A 24,689-nucleotide genomic window follows, 5' to 3' on the forward strand; every position below is an offset into this window, starting at 1 on the left:
AAATTTTTTATTAACAAAAGGTATATGAATAGGAGAGTGCTCTCTCTCTCTCTCTCTCTCTCTCTCTCTCTCTCTCTCTCTCTCTCTCTCTCTCTCTCTCTCTCTCTCTCTCTCTCTCTCTCTCTCTCTCTCTCTCTCTCTCAAGGACAGATTGTAAGAAAAGTTGTAGCCTTAAATCTTAATCCTTGTTTTTGTTAAATAAAGTTCAATTCAATTCTCTCTCTCTCTCTCTCTCTCTCTCTCTCTCTCTCTCTCTCTCTCTCTCTCTCTCTCTCTCTCTCTCTCTCTCTCTCTTCTCTCTCTCTCTCTCTCTCTCTCTCTCTCTCACTCTCTCTCTCTCTCTCTCTCACTCACTCTTTATCCCCCACCCCCACCCTACCGACCCCTTTTATCGCACTTGCAATCTCACTACTCCTTAAATTACCATCTGATCTGCACTTTGTGTAAAAGGATTCCCTCTGGTACAGGTTAAAGTGAACAATTCATACATTGAAATGAACTGCAGACTGTTGACTTGTGCAGTGCCAGTGGAATTCAGTGGAAGGGAGACAATCCGGAGAGTTCAATGTGGAGGACAAATTCATAGCGAGTACTGGTGTCTGGTCCTGAAATTTTCTCTGTCTGAAATCAACATTTCGTGTAGTTGGCATTTTCAATATTATGCTTGCATTCTGATTTAGTACTTTTTTTTAACATTCAGTCAAGTTTTGATCAGTAAATGTTTTCTGATAGACTGAGAATCAAGACGAGGGTGGTGACTTATGTGGGTGTGGGTATGTGTGTGTGTGTGTGTGTGTTTAGAATACTAGAATGATTCCCTGAAAACTACTGGACAGATCGATTTTCATTAAACTTTACATACAAATTCAGATGATATCCCCACCCTTCTTTACATTTAGTCAAGTTTTGAGGCCAGAACCCTGTTGTAGAACGTGTATCACTGGTTTTTGCCCCATCATGTTTTGCGCTGATTTCATAGGACTTTGAACAAAACCTTATTTTTGCCTGTGTTTAACTTAACATGATACAGAAACACTGCCCATCAAGTTCTTAGAGTTTCTGGCTGGCCAAACCTTGCTACAATGTGGTCTGGGTATTCGATAGCTTGCTTTTCAGTGTTGATCGTTTAGTTTCATGCCTACAGATTGAATACATGTTTTGATGTCAAACTTTCAAGCGACTTGTTTGTAGCTTCTAATAGCCGACTTGAGGTTCTTCAAAATTACATAATATATACCTGCATAAATTAACAGGCCTAGTGGATAAGACACCAACCTCCCATGCGGAAGTTCGTGGGTTCGAATCCCGGTTATGTCTGGTGGGTTAAGGATGGAGATTTTTTTTTTATCTCAATGTCAATTTATCTGCAGACACATATTATATTATATATATGTGGTTACAAAAACCCGCAAATACCTAGCATACTTCCCCCGTGGCGCGGGTTAAAAACAGTCTGATACACGTAAAAGATCATGGGAGTTTCAGCTCATGAACAAAGAAAAAGAACCTGCATAAATCACAAGACGACAGTGTTTTTTGAGATGTTCAAGAATTGTTTGTCTTTTGCTTGCCCATGATTCAGCCAAGCCTTGAAGCAGTGTTTAGCGCAGTGTGCTCAGATTTGGGCAAAATTACAGCAAACAGTTCAGTTTTTCTTTGCCATAAACGTCACTAGATGACATCATATCTGGGTTTTTACAAAAGTTGAGGCGACACTGTCAAGACCTTTTTTTTTTTTTTTAAATTGATTACAATTTTGGTAAAACATTGTTTGACTTTCTTATTTTTCTTTCTTTGACAGTTGAGTTTATGCAGCAATTGCACATGAGTGCTCTGTCTTTTGGTCCCAGGAATGGGAAGAGACAACACTCGCTATAATTGGCCATGACAGACTGTCAGTGGAGGGTATTTTTCTGATTGTTCGAGAATAGATTTTCTGTTTTTGTTTGCCCTTTAACTTTAAGTCGGCCAGAAGCAGCAGATTGCGATGTGCTGAGACAGAATTGCAACAAACTGTCGAGTTTATCGTGCAGCATTGTGCATGGGCGTTATGTCTTCAGGCCTGACAGGGCAAGAGAACAGACACTCACCATAATTGGCTGGCAAGCTGGTGCGGGAGGGATAAGTGTAATTTTGTTAGTGGATTTCGAAGGCTTGCAATTTTGTTAGAAGGATTAGAACATACACTGGATTGTTTGGGCTATACAGCATTATTCATGAAGCCATGTTGTGATGTAGATTTAGTCATCAGGAATGTTTGTCACTTTGTGTATTGCAGACTAAGACAGACTATGCTATATGTGGGGGTATTACCAGAGACTGTAGAGTATACTCTATAGTCTCTGGTATTACTTACATGGACTTTTTGATGAAGGGCATACGTTTCTTCTGGCGAGGGGGAAGGGTGGCTGGGGTAGAGATTTAATGCAATGATGTACTTTGTGATGAAGCCATACATTTTCTTTGGGGAGGGGGAGGGGTGGCTCACTGGCTGGGGTTGGTGCCTAATCTGTTTCTTTGTGTAGAGATTTAATGCATACATGTACTGTACTTTGTGATGAAGCGCATACATTTTCTTTGGGGAGGGTGGCTGGGGGTTGGCGCTAACTGATGAGTTTCTTTGTGGAGAGATTTCATGCAGCTTGAGAATCTGCAGTCATGCAGGCCCCTCCGGTCATTTCCTCTCCCAGTCCCAGAGATTATGAAAATGAAATACAGTATTCATTCACAACCCTGGACAGTCTGAGACAGACGGTGTGTATCATGTTAGCAATGAAAATCTTCCTGGGGGGTTTGGGTTTCCACCTATTACACTACAGACTTCAACCTTGATTCTTGTTGATGCCACCTGCGCTGTGACATATATTGCCACATGTCTTCCCCTGATTCTGTGCTGGTGGTTTTGTTCTTCCAACATTGTTATTGATTGGCTGTGTGAATTGATTGGCTGTGTGAATCGTGATGTAATTATTGCTGCTACAGGGTGAGGCACCGCTGGTGTACTGAAACTGTGAAAAGTCTTCCTGCTTTTCCTGCTTCTCCCTCCTCTCCCCCCCCCCCCCCACAACCCTACCCACCCACCATCACTACTGTCCAACCACTTCCCATTGATCTTTCATTCTTTGCTTCTGGCCCCACTCCATTCCCCACCCACACCTCCCGTGGACCCACCCACCCACCTATCTCTCTTCGATCACCTTCATCCCTCGTATCTTCTGATCACCTGCTTGCATGTGCGACGGACGATTTGCAATTGCATTGCTCTCTTTTTTAGTTGTTGTCTCTTTTCTTTTGGGGCTGTTGTTTGCGCTTAACACACACACTGTGGGTGACCAGTGTTTTCGCTTCATGCAAACCCAGCGCAGCAATTGCAGTTTAAGCTGTGTCGGCAAACTCAGAAACAGGAACTGAAATTTAACATTTCGAACAAAGGATTTAGGAAAGTGACGGTGCGAAAATGTACACCTTGGTGAAATTGAGTAAAATGGCGAAGAGTAGGTTGAGGAAGGTAACGATCTTCAGTGGAGTGAAGGCGTCACGATCGCGCGCCGTTTGGTTTGTAAGTGCATCCAGTGTTGATGTTGCTCTCACAGTGTGCAGCTTTCTTGTTATCATGTTGTGAGTCTGTGATGCTATTTTATGTAATTCACTAATTCAGTAATGAGCGCTTCTGGGGTGATAACGCGAGACAACTCCTGTGATCTTGCCGCGAGGTGGCGCCAGTTACCAGCCGAAAGATTTAAGAAGGGGCATAACCTCACCAGAACCGACCATTGTCTGTTTACGAATACCGTATAAAATGCACGACTTACACACGAACTGTTACCAAACCAATATGCTATTTGGGACCAATGCAAGGTTTTTTTTCCTTTCTCGTGTGATCTTGCCGCAAGGTGGCGCCAGTTACCAGCCAAAAGAAAGAGGGGGCATAACCTCAACAGAACCGCCCATTGTGCTTCTTCTTTCGCTTTTTTTTGTTTTCACTATTTTTTTCTCAGTTTTTTTTTTCTTTTTCTTTTTCTTCTAGATCTTCTTCTTCTTCTTCTTTTTGCTTCTTCTTTTTGCTTCTCCTCTCTCTTCTTTCAGTACCGTAATCATCGATAACTTGCATTCATGTGAAACATGCATCATTCTGCGGTAGCGAATGATGTTTATGAACTTTCCCCCCCGTAGTGTCGGATCAAGCTCATCACGGAATGTTGTTGTGGTGGGGAAACACCTGTGTGAACATCAGTGTCCTTTTGATTCAGGATTGAATTTTCTTTTTCTCCAGAATCAGAGCTGAGTTTTTAAATACCAGAAAAAAAAGGACATGAAAATTAAATCTAATCGGCAGTGTTGATCAAGACTCTTTGGACAATAGGTCAGGTCAGTTGGACCTCAATTGAAAATGTAGCTCCAACTTGTTCTGGCTTTGTCGTTTTTAGGGGGAAACTTGGTCAATTAAGAGACTGATTGCTGTACAGGTCAAAATACTCGGGGACAGTCGACTGGCTTAGGGGTCAGACCAATAGGTCAGATTGTAAAAGTATGCGTGGGTGATCAAAGCCCATCAACAACGGTGGTGGTTGCTGTGCTGGTATTTTTTTTTTTTTTTTTTTTTTTTTTTTTTTACTGATTTATCAAACCAATCAAAGTAATCTCTTGACATTGCAACATAAAGTGGAGAATTATTTAGCCAAGCATGTGCTGTCACCTGCAGTGTTGGTGTAAGTGTAACAGTAAAGAAAGTGTTGTGGTTGTAACAGAGTGTTGTGGTTGTAACAGAGTGTTGTGGTTGTAACAGAGTGTTGTGGTTGTAACAGAGTGTTGTGGTTGTAACAGTGTGTTGTGGTTGTAACAGAGTGTTGTGGTTGTAACAGAGTGTTGTGGTTGTAACAGAGTGTTGTGGTTGTAACAGAGTGTTGTGGTTGTAACAGAGTGTTGTGGTTGTAACAGAGTGTTGTGGTTGCAGGGATGGCCAAATCGTCCGGCCGGTCGCCAAGGGCGAGTAAAAAATCCGCTGGGCTAGGAGAAATTGCCTGGCAACTCACCCGGCTGGCCAATGAAAATTCTAGTCAAATGCGAATCTATTGTTGTAATATCGGGTTTTAAAAGCCATATAAACACTGCAGATGAGATCAACTGTGGTATGTACCGGGCCAGTGAAATTTCTGATATTTCTGCCGGGCTAGTGACCTTCTGGCGAGTTAAGATGTTGAGATTTGGACATCCTTGTGGTTGTAACAGAGTGTTGTGCATGTAACAGAGTGTTGTGGTTGTGTGTTGCAGGGAGGTGCCATGCGCAACTCATACCAACTAGACTTGGGCATGCGCTTTGGACTGGACCCCGACCTCTCGGATGCCGACATTCAAGCACGCTTGGAGGAACTCAAAGAGGTGTCATTTCTTTCACTTTTCTTTTTTTAAATGCTTTCGTAATTGAGCCCGAAGGTGACCTCAGACTGACAGCCCACTTTGTCAACATCAGGGCCCACGAATTTAGACACAACCATCATCAAACGCTGAAGAAGAAGAAGAGCCCGGAGTTGACTTTCCGAAGTCTTTTTACGAAAAATTCAGTGCCTGAGAGCTTGTGCAGCGAGCTTTGTGAATTTGACTTCGCCCAGTTCATATGGGGCTTTACATTCAGTCAATTTATTTTCCACCCGGTTGTCAATTTTCTGAAAAGTTTTTTTTACCTAACAATTAAATGCCAAGCTTCATGAAGTCGACTTTGCCCAGTTGATATCAGGCTTTTCATTCAGTCAATCTTTTTTCCACACGGTTGTTAACTTTCTCATGTACGTAAACCCAGGCCTCAAAATAGGGTTGGGAAATAGCTCAGTCAATAGCGCAGCTGGCTTCAAAACCATTCGTTGCTATCGGCGTGAGGTCGATCTTCACATTCGATGAGGGATTTATTTCCCCGAGTCAACTTTGTGTAGTAGACTGCGCACAATACAGTACCGAAGTCCACAAGTTGGAAATACACACGCATGCAGGATTAAGAAGGGAAAAATGGGTAGCGCGCCATACTGTATGGCAGCTCGCTTTTCCACAGTGAGAAAGCAGCCTAGATTTCCACGAGGGTAACTTCACAGTACTATATCTTCTTCTTCTTCTTCTTCTTCTTCTTCTTCTTCTGCGTTCGTGGGCTGAAACTCCCACATACACTCGTGTTTTGCACGAGTGGAATTTTACGTGTATGACCGTTTTTACCCCGCCATTTAGGCAGCCATACGCCGCTTTCGGAGGAAGCATGCTGGGTATTTTCGTGTTTCTATAACCCACCGAACTCTGACATGGATTACAGGATTTTTTCGTGCGCACTTGGTCTTGTCCATCTGTGCTGATCAGCTGTGCAAGATTTTTCACACCATGTTTTCCATGTCGTTGTCTTTGTGCAAAATTCCATCTGCTTGGAAAACTTCTTGCATTGTGCCAGTGCCGAAGAAGCCTAAGGTGTCATGTCTGAATGACTATAGGCCTGTAGCTCTCACTTCTCACATTATGAAAGTTTTTGAAAGACTGGTGTTGACTGTTTTGAAGGTCCAAGTTGCTGCTTTTCAAGATTCTTTGCAGTTTGCATACAGGGCCAAAGTAGGGGTTGATGATGCACTATTGTTTATGTTACATTCTGTGTACACACATCTGGAGAAGAGCTCTGCTTGTGTTAGAGTTATGTTTTTTGATTTTTCTTCTGCCTTTCAGACTATTCAGCCTCATCTTCTGGCTCAGAAGTTACAAAACATGATTGTCGTTGCATCATAGTACAGTGAAATGGATTCTGGATTATTTAGTAGATAGACCACAGTTTGTACGATGGAATGGTACTTTTACATCTGACATGATTAACACTTTCACCGGAGCACCACAAGGAACAGTTTTGTCACCTTTTTTGTTCACCCTGTATACATCTGATTTTAAAGTACAAGGAGAGTCATGTCATCTTCAGAAATTTTCTGACGACTCTGCCGTGGTTGGTAGTATTCTTGATGGTGATGAGAGCTTGTATAGAGAACGTATTGATGATTTTGTGTCTTGGTGTGATTCCAACTTTTTAGTATTAAACGCAAGCAAGACGAAGGAAATGATTTTTGATTTTCGCAAAAAGAAAAACACTGTCCATCCTGTAGTCATCAAAGGTGATGCGATTGAGATAGTCAGCGAGTACAAGTATTTAGGTGTAGTTCTAGATAACAAGCTAAGCTGGTTTAATCATGTTGATGCTGTTTTTAAGAAGACGCAGTCAAGATTGTTTTTCCTGCGCAAGCTGAGATCATTCCATGTGTGTAACAAGATGCTGTACATGTTTTATCAGAGTATGGTGTGCAGTGTGATGGTGTTTGCATCAGTGTGTTGGGGAGGGAATGCCACTGCAAGGGACACTGGCAGGCTGAACAGGCTGATAAAGAAAGCAAGTTCTACTGTAGGCCAGAGCCTTGACACCCTTGAAGTCCTTGTCGAAAGAAGGCTTGCCAGTAAGTCCAGAGCTATTCTGTTCGACCCAGGGCATCCCCTCCACGACGCACTGATGGATCTCCGCATCACACGGAACGCTCGGTTTCTCATGCCTAGGTGTCGAACGGAGCGTTTTCGGCGTTCTTTTCTTCCTGCAGCTGTGAGATATTTTAACAGCAACCGAGCCATCGTCCTGGCCACAGACTATCAGTGATGCCTTTTAAATGTACCTCTTAGTGATAGATTTAATATGATTTGATGACTGTTTGACCTTTGATCATAACTAGTGCTGTGAAAATGAGCTCTAGCTTTGTTGTGATGGTGTTGACACTATATTTTGCCCAATTGAGTCTAACTACCTGATGGCTAATCTACTGTGATACCTGTGATAACTGATGATGATTACTGTTATTGGTTTTTATGTGTTTGGTTGGTCTCTTCCTTGGTAGTGCAATAGCGTTAATTATGGATTGTTGTTATCATCATTTACATAAAAACTTATCTGTTAATCCAAACAATGATATAATTACTGTGATGTTCTTAACTACACTTTAACATGGAATGTATGTATGTATGTATGTAGGTATGTAGGTATGTATGTAGGTATGTATGTAGGTATGTATGTAGGTATGTATGTAGGCATGTATGCATGTGTATTGGTGTGTCAGTGTGTCAGGTGTGCAAGAAAAAAGGGTATTTTTATATCATGGGTTTTATGAATTTTCTTCTTTTATTCTTTTATAGTTATTAATTAATGACCTATATGTGCTGATGACTAAATTAATTTCCTTTGTTGGATCAATAAAATGTTATGAGTTATGAGTATGAGTTGTGCTTGCGTGTACACACGGGGGGTGTTCGGACACCGAGGAGAGTCTGCACACAAAGTTGACTCTGATAAATAAATATCTCGCCGAACGTGGGGACGAACTCACGCTGACAGCGGCCAACTGGATACAAATCCAGCGCGCTACCGACTGAGCTACATCCCCGCCCCACAGTACTATATAAAATCCTATCCTTATCCTTAAAAGAACGGAACACCAAACGATTCTGAGACATGCGGACTTGTTGTTGCCGAAGGTGTGGAAAAAGCAGCCCAACTTTCCATGAGGGTAACCTCACAGGACTATATGAAATCTTATTCTTATCCTAAAATGAACGAATCAATAAATAGAGAATATTACATAGTTTGCTGTGTCGTACAAGATTTACACGAATTGCTTTTTGACTCACATGCGAAGCAAAAGTGAGTATGTACTCACCCGAGTCGTCCGTCCGTCCGTCCGTCCGGCCGGCCGTCCGGAAAACTTTAACGTTGGATATTTCTTGGACACTATTCAGTCTATCAGTACCAAATTTGGCAAGATGGTGTATGATGACAAGGCCCCCAAAAACATACATAGCATCTTGACCTTGCTTCAAGGTCAAGGTCGCAGGGGCCATAAATGTTGTCTAAAAAACAGCTATTTTTTCCCATTTTTCCCATTTTCTCTGAAGTTTTTGAGATTGAATACCTCATCTATATATGATATATAGAGCAAAGTAAGCCCCATCTTTTGATACCAGTTTGGTTTACCTTGCTTCAAGGTCAAGGTCACAGGAGCTCTTCAAAGTTGGATTGTATACATATTTTGAAGTGACCTTGACCCTGAACTATGGAAGATAACTGTTTCAAACTTAAAAATTATGTGGGGCACATGTTATGCTTTCATCATGAGACACATTTGGTCACATATGATCAAGGTCAAGGTCACTTTGACCCTTATGAAATGTGACCAAAATAAGGTAGTGAACCACTAAAAGTGACCATATCTCATGGTAGAAAGAGCCAATAAGCACCATTGTACTTCCTATGTCTTGAATTAACAGCTTTGTGTTGCATGACCTTGGATGACCTTGACCTTGGGTCAAGGTCACATGTATTTTGGTAGGAAAAATGTGTAAAGCAGTTCTTAGTGTATGATGTCATTGCTAGGTTTAGTTATTTGACCTTGACCCTGATGTCAAGGTCAAGCATGTGAGTCGAATGGGCTTTGCCCTTCTTGTTTAAAGATTGAAATGCGAGCGAAAGCGAGCTTTTCAAAAAAAATTTTTTGTTGAAGTGTTAATCTGGTACAACACAGCAAGCCATGTAGTATTCTGTTTATCCTATATACTGTACTTGCTTGCTTTTTGCTCCAAACCTTTGGGAAGGGTCTCTTCTTATGGAACTTCCATCTCTTTCAAAGCTTCAAGCAATCTTTGACATCAAAGCAAAACGACGTCACTATAGGAAGTATAGCGTGACATTTTAATTCTAAAAATTCTTCGGGCAATACAACAAGCGCAAACATGTTCCCAGAATGAAGTTTTTCTCAGCCACTTTGGCATCATGGGGAGTGGAAAAGCAGGTCTCTGCCAGACTTGTTTGACACGACCTCATTTCCATTATATACATACGTGAACGATATTGTTATCTCATTAGTGATCTCTCTCGTGGATAAATGATGTTGAGACATGAGGACTGTTGCTTGCGGCAGGTGGTGAAGAAGGAGATCCGCAAGGAGATGAAGATCAAGGAGGGTGCGGAGAAGCTGCGGGAAGTGTCGACGGACAAGAAATCGCTGGCCAACGTCGCCAGCATCGTCAAGAAGGCCAACACCAAGCTGCAGCAGCTGCAGGAGGAACTGCAGGACCTCAACGCCTACATGCTCATCTCCTCGCAGGACGTCGGCATGGGCAAGTTGTTGTTGTGTGCACTGTTTGGGATGGGTGGGGGGGGGGGGGGGGGGGTGTCAAGCTGCAGGAGGAACTGCAGGACCTCAACGCCTACATGCTCATCTCCTCACAGGACGTCGGCATGGGCAAGTTGTTGTTGTGTGCACTGGAGTGTTTGGGATGGTTGTGACATGTTAAACCAGGCAATCGAGATCTCGGCGATTTCACAGATTTCCGTGAAAGCAACCACCAACAAAAAAATTAAGATTAAAAATACACGCTTAAAATGATAGTTTGACCCAGGTGAGAGGGCGAGAGACAACATAGTGTTTTTCTGCACATGCACAATGTATCTTTGACCACAGGGGGGACATTTATATTTATAAGGCCAAAAGGCTTCAGCTTCTGGGGGCGTTATACCCAAACCCCCGACTGGGGCTCTACTCTGGACCCCTGGCATTATTTATTTCTTTGAAACTCATTCTTCCTTGAATGGAATGCCAGGTGCTGTTGGCCTCAGAGCCTCTCGTCTGGTATACAGATTACATGCATTTGGTACGAGTACATCACTCAGGTCTAAGGAGGCTGACGTGTAGCGTTGTGTGTTGCAGAAGGCATCAGGTCCCCGGACAGGTCAGGTGACAACATGGACGGCAGTGCTGGCAACCAGCGCCTGGCTTCTTTACAAAAACAGCTGGACATAGAAAACAAGGTACAGTGTATAGAGCCTGGCTTCTTTACAAAAACAGCTGGACATAGAAAACAAGGTACAGTGTATAGAGCCTGGCTTCTTTACAAAAACAGCTGGACATAGAAAACAAGGTACAGTGTATAGAGCCTGGCTTCTTTACAAAAACAGCTGGACATAGAAAACAAGGTACAGTGTATAGAGCCTGGCTTCTTTACAAAAACAGCTGGACATAGAAAACAAGGTACAGTGTATAGAGCCTGGCTTCTTTACAAAAACAGCTGGACATAGAAAACAAGGTACAGTGTATAGAGCCTGGCTTCTTTACAAAAACAGCTGGACATAGAAAACAAGGTACAGTGTATAGAGCCTGGCTTCTTTACAAAAACAGCTCGACATAGAAAACAAGGTACAGTGTATTACATGTATACGTTATTTGTTTGTTGTTTTACTAAAATATGATGTTTTACATTGATTGAGATAGTCGGTGTTCTTTGGTAAGCAGACCTGGGAAAACCGGCACGGTTGGCCTAGCCTAGTGGTAAGGCGTCCGCCCCGTGATCGGGAGGTCATGGGTTCGAACCCCGGCCGGGTCATACCTAAGACTTTAAAATTGGCAATCTAGTGGCTGCTCCGCCTGGCGTCTGGCATTATGGGGTTAGTGCTAGGACTGGTTGGTCCGGTGTCAGAATAATGTGACTGGGTGAGACGTGAAGCCTGTGCTGCGACTTCTGTCTTGTGTGTGGCGCATGTTAAATGTCAAAGCAGCACCGCCCTGATATGGCCCTTCGTGGTCGGCTGGGCGTTAAGCAAACAAACAAACAAAAGACCTGGGAACCCTTACAATTTTGCAGTATTTTGTACTCTTGATTGTCTAAAATACGATCAGTACAGTCTGTGGAAAACAAATACGATCAAAAAAATTCCTACACTACTTTTCTTCACATGCACATCCTGAAGCCGATCCAGTATTTCAACACATGTTTATTGTTTTTGTCAGTAAACGTCAAAAGAAGCCTTTGTTTTAAATGTATTCGTAAACTTAATTAACGGTGCGACGGACGCGTATAAAGTATGTTTGAATCATGGATGTTCAAATACAGTGTGGAGTACGCTCATTTTTCTGAAAATACACCAAGTTTCTTTGAGAATGCTCCAAGCGCAAAACAGGGGTTACCAGGTTTGATTGCACCATACTGAACTGTGACGTGTGTTTCCTGCATATTGTAAACGCCATGAGCCTCCCCTCTGGGAGGGTATGTGCGTAGAAATACTCACTAATAAATAATAATTTCCTCCAGGTGAAGCAGGGTGCAGAGAACATGATCGCCATGTACAGCACGGGGTCCTCGCGCGACAAGAAGCTCCTGGCCGAGGCTCAGCAGATGTTGGCCGACGCTAAAACCAAGATCGAGATCATCCGCATGCAGATGCTGAAAGTGGGTCAAGATGGCTCCACCCCGGGGACAGGCGTGCAGCCAGGTGAGTCTTGTCCATCTGGTGATTGGTTGCGTGTTCAGGCCTGGGTCAGGCCGCAATTTTCTCCCCCCTTTCCTAACCTAGGTGGTGGGTTCAAGTGCTAGTCTTTCGGATGAGACGAAAAACCGAGGTCCCTTCGTGTACACTACATTGGGGTGTGCACGTTAAAGATCCCACGATTGACAAAAGGGTCTTTCCTGGCAAAATTGTATAGGCATAGATAAAAATGTCCATCAAATACCCGTGGGACTTGGAATAAAGTAAAAAAAATTCCATCTCACACGGCATTAAGTCTCAGGAAACATGAATACACGCATGCAGGAAAAAAAAATATAATATGGGTAGCGCCGTATGTATGGCAGCTCGCTTTCCCCGGGGAGAAAGCCCGAATTTCCATGAGGGTAACCTCACTGGACTGTAAATCTTATCCAATCCAATCCAATCCAATCCAATTGTCGGGGCTTTGCACAAACCTTCTCCGTTATGGTACAGCATCAACAAAATCTGAAACTGTGACAGTTACACAGTATCAAGTATCGCCTTTATCATACAGCATCAATGAAATCTGAAACTGTTACAGAGTATCGAGTATCGCCTTTATCATACACCATCAACAAAATCTGAAACTGAGAGACTGTTACAAAGTATCGAGTATCACCTTTATCAGACAGCATCAACAAAATCTGAAACTGTTACAAGTTACAAAGTATCGAGTACCTTTGTTATCACACATGAATTGAATGCGATTTGGTGTCAGTCTTTGTGTCTGTATGTTTAGCAAGTCACATGGTCTATACACGTTTCCAAAGTAAAAAATCGAGTATCAAAAACAAGAAAGTCTGGCTGTTAGAATGTTTAATGACAATAATAAAGAAATGAAATAAGAAGAAAACAATTATGTAGTCTAATTGATGGGACTGAAAGGGTTAAAGGGTGTGTTTCCATGACTTCAAGGCACCCAGTGTGACATGATGTCGCCCATAGAACTGAGGACAGTCAGATGGATGGGACTGAAAGGGTTAAAGGGTGTGTTTCCATGACTTCAAGGCACCCAGTGTGACATGATGTCACCCATAGAACTGAGGACAGTCAGATGGATGGGACTGAAAGGGTTAAAGGGTGTGTTTCCATGACTTCAAGGCACCCAGTGTGACATGATGTCGCCCATAGAACTGAGGACAGTCAGATGGATGGGACTGAAAGGGTTAAAGGGTGTGTTTCCATGACTTCAAGGCACCCAGTGTGACATGATGTCGCCCATAGAACTGAGGACAGTCAGATGGATGGGACTGAAAGGGTTAAAGGGTGTGTTTCCATGACTTCAAGGCACCCAGTGTGACATGATGTCGCCCATAGAACTGAGGACAGTCAGATGGATGGGACTGAAAGGGTTAAAGAGTGTGTTTCCATGACTTCAAGGCACCCAGTGTGACATGATGTCGCCCATAGAACTGAGGACAGTCAGATGGATGGGACTGAAAGGGTTAAAGGGTGTGTTTCCATGACTTCAAGGCACCCAGTGTGACATGATGTCGCCCATAGAACTGAGGACAGTCAGATGGATGGGACTGAAAGGGTTAAAGAGTGTGTTTCCATGACTTCAAGGCACCCAGTGTGACATGATGTCGCCCATAGAACTGAGGACAGTCAGATGGATGGGACTGAAAGGGTTAAAGAGTGTGTTTCCATGACTTCAAGGCACCCAGTGTGACATGATGTCGCCCATAGAACTGAGGACAGTCAGATGGATGGGACTGAAAGGGTTAAAGGGTGTGTTTCCATGACTTCAAGGCACCCAGTGTGACATGATGTCGCCCATAGAACTGAGGACAGTCAGATGGATGGGACTGAAAGGGTTAAAGGGTGTGTTTCCATGACTTCAAGGCACCCAGTGTGACATGATGTCGCCCATAGAACTGAGGACAGTCAGATGGATGGGACTGAAAGGGTTAAAGGGTGTGTTTCCATGACTTCAAGGCACCCAGTGTGACATGATGTCGCCCATAGAACTGAGGACAGTCAGATGGATGGGACTGAAAGGGTTAAAGAGTGTGTTTCCATGACTTCAAGGCACCCAGTGTGACATGATGTCGCCCATAGAACTGAGGACAGTCAGATGGATGGGACTGAAAGGGTTAAAGAGTGTGTTTCCATGACTTCAAGGCACCCAGTGTGACATGATGTCGCCCATAGAACTGAGGACAGTCAGATGGATGGGACTGAAAGGGTTAAAGGGTGTGTTTCCATGACTTCAAGGCACCCAGTGTGACATGATGTCGCCCATAGAACTGAGGACAGTCAGATGGATGGGACTGAAAGGGTTAAAGGGTGTGTTTCCATGACTTCAAGGCACCCAGTGTGACATGATGTCGCCCATAGAACTGAGGACAGTCAGATGGATGGGACTGAAAGGGTTAAAGAGTGTGTTTCCATGACTTCAAGGCACCCAGTGTGACATGATGTCGCCCATAGAACTGAGGACAGTCGGATGGATGGGACTGAAAGGGTTAAAGGGTGTGTTTCCATGACTTCAAGGCACCCAGTGTGACATGATGTCGCCCATAGAACTGAGGACAGTCAGATGGATGGGACTGAAAGGGTTAAAGAGTGTGTTTCCATGACTTCAAGGCACCCAGTGTGACATGATGTCGCCCATAGAACTGAGGACAGTCAGATGGATGGGACTGAAAGGGTTAAAGAGTGTGTTTCCATGACTTCAAGGCACCCAGTGTGACATGATGTCGCCCATAGAACTGAGGACAGTCAGATGGATGGGACTGAAAGGGTTAAAGGGTGTGTTTCCATGACTTCAAGGCACCCAGTGTGACATGATGTCGCCCATAGAACTGAGGACAGTCAGATGGATGGGACTGAAAGGGTTAAAGGGTGTGTTTCCATGACTTCAAGGCACCCAGTGTGACATGATGTCGCCCATAGAACTGAGGACAGTCAGATGGATGGGACTGAAAGGGTTAAAGGGTGTGTTTCCATGACTTCAAGGCACCCAGTGTGACATGATGTCGCCCATAGAACTGAGGACAGTCAGATGGATGGGACTGAAAGGGTTAAAGAGTGTGTTTCCATGACTTCAAGGCACCCAGTGTGACATGATGTCGCCCATAGAACTGAGGACAGTCAGATGGATGGGACTGAAAGGGTTAAAGAGTGTGTTTCCGTGACTTCAAGGCACCCAGTGTGACATGATGTCGCCCATAGAACTGAGGACAGTCAGATGGATGGGACTGAAAGGGTTAAAGAGTGTGTTTCCATGACTTCAAGGCACCCAGTGTGACATGATGTCGCCCATAGAACTGAGGACAGTCAGATGGATGGGACTGAAAGGGTTAAAGAGTGTGTTTCCATGACTTCAAGGCACCCAGTGTGACATGATGTCGCCCATAGAACTGAGGACAGTCAGATGGATGGGACTGAAAGGGTTAAAGAGTGTGTTTCCATGACTTCAAGGCACCCAGTGTGACATGATGTCGCCCATAGAACTGAGGACAGTCAGATGGATGGGACTGAAAGGGTTAAAGAGTGTGTTTCCGTGACTTCAAGGCACCCAGTGTGACATGCTGTCCCCCATAGAGCTGAGGATAGTCAGATGGATGGGACTGAAAGGGTTAAAGAGTGTGTTTCCATGACTTCCAGGTACCGAATGTGAGATGCTGTCACCCATAGAACTGAGGATAGAGGAGCTGAGGCATCACCTGAAGATCGAGACGGCCGTGGCCGACGGAGCCAAGAACGTCATACGCACAATGCAAAACTCCAAGAGTGAAGACAAGAAGCTTTTGCGAGAGGTAAGAGTCTTCTCCCTTGATGCGCCAACCTTACCCCTTTCTTCTTTTCTGGATGGTATCAGTTGTCCGCGTGTATTTCATTCAGGTGTTTCTATAGCAGGGCTGTGTCTATATCTTTTAGCATTTCATCTCTCTGTCCAAAGCTGATTTTTTATTTAAATATTTTTATTTTAACAAATAGTTTGTTTTTTGTGGGTTTTTTTCATGCGTTAAATGTACACCTCTATGTCAATATAACACTTACCTCGACAGTACTATTCTTGCACATTATCTATTATAGGCCGAAAAAATTGGACAAAACGCTGAGTGGGTACAATTATCTCCCATAACCATGCGCCACCGTGGATCCCAAGCACTGTCCGAGTGCTTCCCCCTTACAGGATGTAGGTGGCGCGTCCTCTTTCTTTTTTCGCGCGTGTCAGACCGGCTGTGTTTCTGCTACGCTCCCGGATTATTTTGGACTAAGAGGCTCCTTTTCTGTGTGGACTATCACCTGTTGGATTATTGTGTGTTATTCCACTTCTGGCTTGAGGCTACGTTGTGTTTCCTTCAACTTGTGCCTCCGTTTTTGTGTGGCGGACTCGGCGTGCCTCCCGTCCTACTTCGTGGTGACCGGTCGTCTGCTTCTCGTTTCGCCGCATTCACTTGAGTATTGACCTAAATTTTCTTTGAATTTTGTTAATTCTCGGTCTTTAAGGGTACGTACAGGGCGAGGTAGGATGTCTCGTCCTGTTTTGGGCTCTGGTTCTACGGAACCAGAGTCTGCCGGGGGCAACCCTTCTCCGGGCGCCCAGCGTCATGTTTTACGCACGGAGAAGGGGATCTTTCGGCGCTCCGACTCTCCCTCCCCAAACGCTTTGCGTTTGCGGCGAGGGAGGGCGGAGAAAGCCTGTTTGAGCAAGCTCAATGCGAGCTTGCTCAAACAGGCTGGGCTTGAGCCTGGGACTTCGGGCGGGGCTGCGCCGTCGAAGGTTCGGGGAAGTTCGAGGGGAAAGAAAAAGCTTCTTTCTCCTTCTCCTTCAGTGGAACAGGCTTCCCCCCCTTCGACGCCGTTGTCCGGCCCTCAGTCTCAGGCTTCAGCTCCTCCCGGTTTCGAGCCTGGGGGGAAGGTTTCCTTCTCCCCCCTGGCTCGAATCCGGGGGCAGGTCGATTCCCAACCCTCTTTGGGGGTTGGTGAATCCGATCTAGGGGCTACTGGAGAGACTCAGGTTTTGACAGCCAACGGCCATACCACGTTGAAAACACCGGTTCTCGTCCGACCACCGAAGTTAAGCAACGTCGGGCCCGGTTAGTACTTGGATGGGTGACCGCCTGGGAACACCGGGTGCAGTTGGCATTAAAATCTTTCTTTTTCCGGTGCCTCTCCTGTGCCCTCCTCGGTTTCCACCGCTGTGGAAGCCAGGAGGGACACGGGTCCTCCTCTGAACTCCCTCGCTGGGTCGTCTGCTGCTGTTTTGACAGTAGTTTCGGCCTCCTGGGGGGGGAGATCGGAGGAGATGACGGGGTCTCTGAATTCCCTCCCCGCTGGGGTTGGGATGCGAATTGACCCCGTTCAGGGCGGTCCTGTGGGGGCAGGGGTTTCAGGCTTCGTGCCTACGACCACTGCTACTACGGTTCCCTCTGACGTCCGTGTGACTGGTGGCTGTCCCTCTTGAAACGCTCCGGCCGACTAGTTACTGGACGTGGAGGTGTTCGACAGAACGTGGTACTTCTGTCGAATGGTCAGGGCGACGGGAACATTGTTTCTGTTGCTCAGACCGACACCTCCGACCGGACCGTCTTGACCCCACGCCATTCCTTAGCGTCTGGTGTTCGGGTGACGGATGGTCCGGACCAAGGGTCCGGAACGTTCCAGGCTTACGGGTCGGGATCGAACCGGACCCACGGGTCCCGACTGGACTTGACCTCCGGGTTTGGTCCGGACGGGACCCATGGTACGGGACCGTACCGGACCTTAGGGTCCGGTGCGGGACAGTACCTCTGGCCCTTGCCGGACCCCCCGGACCTACGGGTCCGGATGGTACGGTACGGGACCAGTGTTTCGGTCGGGACCGGACCACCCGACCACCTCTGTTGGTCTGGGTGGTCTGGCACCGAACCGGAACACACCGGACCTACGGGTCCGGAGGGTACGGTACCGGACCAGTGGTCCGGTCGGGACCGGACCACTCGACCACCTCTGTTGGTCCGGGTGGTCTGGCACCGAACCGGACCATGCCGGACCTACGGGTCCGGATGGTACGGTATGTCCACGTCCGGACCGAGCCACCCGAACACTTCTGTGGGTACGGATGGTTCGGTACCGAACGGGACCTCCGGATGGTACGGGACCGGACCGAATCTACGGGTTCGGATGGTCCGGTACCGGACCACCCGACCACCTCTGTTGGTCCGGATGGTCTGTCACCGAACCGGACCATACCGGACCACCGGACCTACGGGTCCGGATGGTACGGTAGGTCCACGTCCGGACCGAACACTTCAGTCGGTACGGATGGTTCGGTGCCGTACGGGACCTCCGGATGGTATGGGACAGGACCGGAACACCGGACCACCCTACCGGATCGGTCCGGACCACCCGACCACCTCTGTTGGTCCGGATGGTCTGGCACCGAACCGGACCTACGGGTCCGGATGGTACGGTATGTCCACGTCCGGACCGAGCCACCCGAACACTTCTGTGGGTACGGGTGGTTCGGTGCCGAACGGGACCTCCGGATGGTGCGGGACCGGACCGGACCTACGGGTCCGGATGGTCCGGTGCTGGACCGGTGGTCCGGTCCGGACCGGACCACCCGACCACCTCTGTTGGTCCGGATGGTCTGGCACCGAACCGGACCATACCGGACTTACGGGTCCGGATGGTACGGTGTGTCCACGTCCGGACCGAGCCACCCGAACACTTCTGTGGGTACGGATGGTTCGGTACCGAACGGGACCTCCGGATGGTACGGGACCGGACCGGAACACCGGACCGGAACACCGGACCACCCTACCGGACCGGTCCGGACCACCCGACCACCTCTGTTGGTCCGGATGGTCTGGCACCGAACCGGACCTACGGGTCCGGATGGTACGGTACGTACGTCCACGCCCGGACCGAACCACCCGAACACTTCTGTGCGTACGGATGGTTCGGTGCCGAACAGGACCTCCGGATGGTACCGGACCTACGGGTCCGGACCTACGGGTCCGGATGGTCCGGTGCGGGACCACCCGACCACCTCTGTTGGTCTGGATGGTCTGGCACCGAACCGGACCATACCGGACCACCGGACCTACGGGTCCGGATGGTACGGTATGTCCACGTCCGGACCTAACCACCCGAACACTTCGTTGGGTACGATGGTTCGGTGCTGAACGGGACCTCCGGATGGTACGGCACCGGACCGGACCACCCTACCGGACCGGATCGGCACCCCCGACCGGACCGGACCATTTCTTTTCTGATCAGACCCCATGGGTTCCTGTTCAGTCTATAAATGGCGGGGGTTCGTTGGCTGGGCTGACCCAACAGTCGCAGGGTTGTTGTTTTTCTCCCCCTTCGGCTGCTGGAGACGTTTCGTCTTTGGGGCAGGGGTCTTCGCGGCCTCTTGCTTCTGTGGGCGTTTCTTCACAGCCTGCTTCATCGCTTTCGGCTCTTCCCCCTCAAGCTCCCTACACTCCTGCTTTTGAGGAGTTGTCGGGAAGTGAAGAGGAGAGTGAGTCGGAGGACGATAGGGAGGAGGATCAGGGTCGCCCTGAGGTTAACACTGAACCTCTACCCTTGCCGGTTTCTGATGGAACTTCCGAAGCTATGCTTCGTACTTTCCAACAGTACATGACAGACATCACGCGGCGTCTTGACGTCACGGATGCCTCTCTTAAGCGTCTGTCGTCTAGTGTTGACACACAGGACGTGGACCCGGGGTCTGAGGACGAGAGGCAGGAGGCTCGTCCTCGCACAGCTAGAAGGACGTTTGAACAGTTTCAGGACGTCCTTCCCTGAGACGCCCTCTCGTCCTTTGAGTCCGCTTCGGCCCGGGCGCGGGAGGCTCACGCCGCGTCTGCCGGCGGCTCGTTTTATGAACGATCCGGCCGCCGGCAATTCGCGTTCCACCCTAGTCTAAGTGCCACGGTGGAAGCGGCAGCACATCGCCTGAGGAGTACAGATTCACGTGCAAACGCGACCTATGTTCCTCGGGAGGACGCGGGTTCAGTGCCATGCTTTCATTTGGGAGGCGCACCTCCACTGTTTCCTCGTGTCCAATCTGTTTCGTCCCTCCCTTTTCCCTTTGACTCTCGAACTCTCCCTTTCCAGACTTCGAGTGTTTAGGGTGGGGCTGACGGTGATGTGTTCGTTGGGGAGGTGCCTTCGGTCAAGAAGGTGGAACTGAGCTCTGCTTCGTTCCACAATCTTGAGGCCACCGTTTCGTCCACAGTCGAGGCCCAATCACAGGCCTTGACATGGATGAGCACGCTGTCCACACTGTTGGACCCTCCCAATCGGGCAGAGTCCGATTCCACTCGGGTCCTTGACACGGTTCGAGTGGATCGGGCTTTGCATGCCGTGCGATCGTGCGTGACGTCTGCGGCAGAATTGGCCATTGGAACACGGGTCCACTTTATTGGCCCTGTTCCGTGATCATTTTCTGCCTACTTCTATAGTGCCTCCGGATATGAGGAAGAGTCTGAGGAACACGTTTCCTCAGCCTTCTTCCCTCTTTCATCCGGACACTGTTCGTTCTGTGGTGGAGTCCACACGCCAGAGGAACACTGATTCTCTGATGGTTGGCCTCGCTGCTTCGGCGACGGCGGCGGGGAGTAAGAGAAGTGCTACAGTCACCTCCAGCTCCCAGCCTCAGAAGAAGAAGAAGAAGCCAGTTTCACTGCCTCCTTCTTCCTCCTCTTAGGCGCCTGTTGCGTTCCCAAGCAAGACGAAGGGTGCTCAGACAGGTAAGGGGAAGCAGCACCACCAGGGGGGGTGGTCGCAAGCCTGCGCCTGCCCGCCAGCAGAATTTTCAGTGAGTCCCGGCCCTACGTTGACGCCCCCTCAAGTTGCCCCTCTTTCGTCCGGCGGTTCCCTTTTTTCGGGCCCGCGGCATGTGGGGCAGACTGGTCTCCAACCAGTTTTTCTTGAGGGTGGTGTGGTCGGGGTTTTCTCTACCGCTGTCGTCACAACCTCCATTGTCCGCTCTACCTTGGACGCTCCCCCCTCCTCGAGAGCCTGCCAGATGGCAGGCTCTTCAGGACGAGGTGAACTCGTTGGTCGAGAAGAAGGCGGTCTACCCCCTTTCTCAGCCTTCTCTGGGGTTCTGCTCCCGCCTGTTCACCGTCCCCAAAAAGGACGGCCGGTTCAGGCCGGTGTTGGACCTCTCCACCTTGAACTTGTACCTTCACAGGTGCAAGTTCAAGATGGAAACCCCTTCGTCGGTCCGGTTGGCCATCCGGCCAAACGATTGGGCCATGTCTGGGACCTCCAGGATGCTTACTTCCACATCCTGGTGGCCCCGGGGTACCGACATCTGCTCCGGTTCGTTTGGGAGGGCACGGTGTTCGAGTTTCGGGCCCTCCCATTCGGCCTGTCCTTGGCCCCTCTGATTTTCAACGGGGACAACAACACCACATGCTTAGCTTACCTTCGCCACCAGGGGGGCACCAATTCTCGGTCCCTCTCCCTGTTGGCGGAGGAGATTCTGCTCTGGTGCCAGACCAATCAGGTCCGGATGTCAGTCCAGTTCGTTCCGGGGAAACTGAACGCCCTGGCCGACATTCTCAGTCGGGGCGATCAGGTTCTCTCCACAGAATGGACCATCGCTCACAACGTTCTACAGCGTCTGTGGGCAAGGTGGGACCGTCCTCTGATCGATCTGTTCGTAACTCGATTCAGCGCTCGGCTTCCCAGGTACGTCAGCCCCTTTCGAGACATGAATGCGTTCCACTTGGACGCATTCACTCTCTTGTGGAGGCTCCTCGATGCTTACGCCTATCCCCCGACATCTCTGATTCCGAGGGTGCTGGCAAAATATCTGCAGGAACGACCAAGACTGATTTTGGTCGCGCCTTACTGGCCAACAGCTCCGTGGTTTCCAGATCTTCGCGGTCTCACCCACGTAGACCCTCTACCTCTGGATCTGGACGGGGGAGGTCTGCTCCAGCCTCGATCATGCCTCCCTCATCCACGTCCAGAGAGTCTGTGCTTGACCGCATGGCTCTTGTGCGCTCCAAACTGCTTGCACTAGGATTGCACAAGAGTTCAGTAGAGTTTTCCTTGAACGCTAAGAGGCGATCAACTAATCAGCTCTACGACTTACGCTGGAGAGCTTGGGCCACCTTCGCCTTGTCCAAGGGGATAAAGCCGCTTTATCCCTCAACACAGGACTTGGCCAACTTCCTGGTGGAAGTGTATCAAAAGAAGAGTCTTTCTTCTAAGACTCTTCTTGGATACAGATCTGCCATCGCTTCCACGATTGCGGCCGCTACTGGTCGCAGAACTGAACACTTGATCAGGTCCTCCCTCATCGCTAATGTCCTTTCGGGTATTAGCAATGCAGCGGTGTCTAAACCTCTGGTTTCATTTCCCAAGGGGGATGTCTTTCTGGTCCTCAAACTCCTGCGTAGCAATGAGTTTGAACCCCTGGCAGGCATCAGTATCAAGTTGCTGATTTTTAAGACTAATTGTTCCTCATCGCTTTAGCCACTTGCCGTAGACTCAGTGGTATTCAAGCTTTGAGTGGCCTGGACTTTGACATTGAGTTCACCACACAGCAGTGGTTGCTAGCATGGTCACGTCAGTCTAAGGTATGTTTCTTGGGTATATTTTCTTTTACGGTAGTACTGTTCGAAAATTGCCTGGGTATCTTAATCCTTGGATTTAAGTGATTTTGATTAAGGAGTTTAATACTCTACATATCACCCTCACACCACTCTGGTATTCTGTGCAAGAATAGTACTGTCGAGGTAAGTGTTATATTGACTGTAAGGCTTCTTTTTAAGCCTACTGTCTATATGATACTTACCGAGACAGTACTATTAGAGTTTCCCTCCCGCCTCCCCTCTTGATATGTTATGGGCTTTTTGAGGGTCTGCAGCTCATAAAGAAAGAGGACGCGCCACCTACATCCTGTAAGGGGGAAGCACTCGGACAGTGCTTGGGATCCACGGTGGCGCATGGTTATGGGAGATAATTGTACCCACTCAGCGTTTTGTCCAATTTTTTCGGCCTATAATAGATAATGTGCAAGAATAGTACTGTCTCGGTAAGTATCATATAGACAGTAGGCTTAAAAAGAAGCCTTACAGTCTTTGACCTAGTCAGGTTTCAGCTTGTGAAGATAAGACCACTTTTACCAATTGTGAAGATAAGACCACTTTTACCAATTGTGAAGATAAGACCACTTTTACCAATTGTGAAGATAAGACCACTTTTACCAATTGTGAAGATAAGACCACTTTTACCAAGATGAACTGTTAAACTGTTGTCCCCTCCCCGACCGGTTTTACAAGATTGGTTTTCCCGGGCCTGTCTTGTGTGGCCTTCATTCAGAGCTGCCAACTGTTAAAGGGTAGCATACTATGGATTAACAGAAATTTCTACGCTGTTTTGCAAAGCTGAAAATAGTTAAGCTCAAACAAATAATCACAAGTATGAAACAGTTCCTTCTTTCTTGTGAGTCCTGGTACTCATTTCTGCTTCTCACTCCGTGTAGTGGTCAGGTTATAGGTCAGAAAACATTGTCCACTCTTGAAAAGTAACTCTGCAGGCTCTCTCTAATGGGCAATATAATGTTCCTGCTTTTCGGAATAAAGTTTTAAAATATGTATATTCTTGCGCAAGATAGCATGAATGCGGATGTGCAATTACATCTTAGACAATGGTAAACTAAAAACACTATTAGCTAAGTTGAAAATTCCAAAAGAATAAATTTTCACACTTGAGAATTTGCAAGGGTTGGCAGGTCTGTTCATTACAAGAAAAACATTACAGTGGAGTCCCCTTTTCAAGACATCCACAAATCTGAAAAAAAAATCAGGTTTTAAAAAGGAGGGAATCTTAAAACGAGGGTAAATTTACAGAGGTTATGAAAACAAATTTAGAAAACAGGATCTAAAAAGAGAGGGAGTGTTAAATGAGATGGTCTTAAAATGGGGGTAAAATTAAAGAGGTTATGAACACACACAAATAGAGAAAACAGGGTCTTCTTCTTCTGCGTTCGTGGGCTGAAACTCCCACGTACACTCGTGTTTTTGCACGAGTGGAATTTTACGTGTATGACCGTTTTTACCCCGCCATTTAGGCAGCCATACGCCGCTTTCGGAGGAAGCATGCTGGGTATTTTCGTGTTTCTATAACCCACCGAACTCGGACATGGATTACAGGATCTTTTACGTGCGCACTTGGTCTTGTGCTTGCGTGTACACACGAAGGGGGATAAGCCACTAGCAGGTCTGCACATAAGTTGACCTGTGAGATCGGAAAAATCTCCACACTTAACCCACCAGGCGGCCGCGGCCGGGATTCGAACCCTCGACCTTCCGATTAGGAGGCCGACGTCTTACCATCCCGCCACAGCGCCCGTCGAAAACAGGGTCTTAAA

The 24,689-nt window shown here is 47.5% G+C and overlaps 1 protein-coding gene and 1 non-coding gene across 3 annotated transcripts in view; both read left to right on the forward strand.

Moving 5' to 3' along the window:
* Positions 1-24,689, forward strand: part of LOC138949393 (serine/threonine-protein kinase N2-like) — a 104,366-nt gene that overhangs the window by 37,843 nt on the left and 41,834 nt on the right. Inside the window, exons 2-6 of one of the 2 annotated variants that reach the window (XM_070321206.1) lie at positions 5,272-5,379; positions 9,966-10,179; positions 10,740-10,855; positions 12,133-12,313; positions 15,962-16,113. In XM_070321206.1, coding sequence (XP_070177307.1) covers positions 5,272-5,379; positions 9,966-10,179; positions 10,740-10,855; positions 12,133-12,313; positions 15,962-16,113 — 771 coding nt within the window. Of the gene's footprint in view, positions 1-5,271; positions 5,380-9,965; positions 10,180-10,739; positions 10,856-11,151; positions 11,186-12,132; positions 12,314-15,961; positions 16,114-24,689 lie in introns of those variants that run through there. The other variant, XM_070321205.1, reaches the window with a different exon arrangement.
* Positions 17,331-17,449, forward strand: LOC138949559 (5S ribosomal RNA). Its single transcript, XR_011450336.1, has one exon. It is a non-coding gene; the product is annotated as a 5S ribosomal RNA (ribosomal RNA).

This window comes from Littorina saxatilis, linkage group LG15, assembly GCF_037325665.1.
Source record: "Littorina saxatilis isolate snail1 linkage group LG15, US_GU_Lsax_2.0, whole genome shotgun sequence".
Lineage (NCBI taxonomy): Eukaryota > Metazoa > Mollusca > Gastropoda > Littorinimorpha > Littorinidae > Littorina > Littorina saxatilis.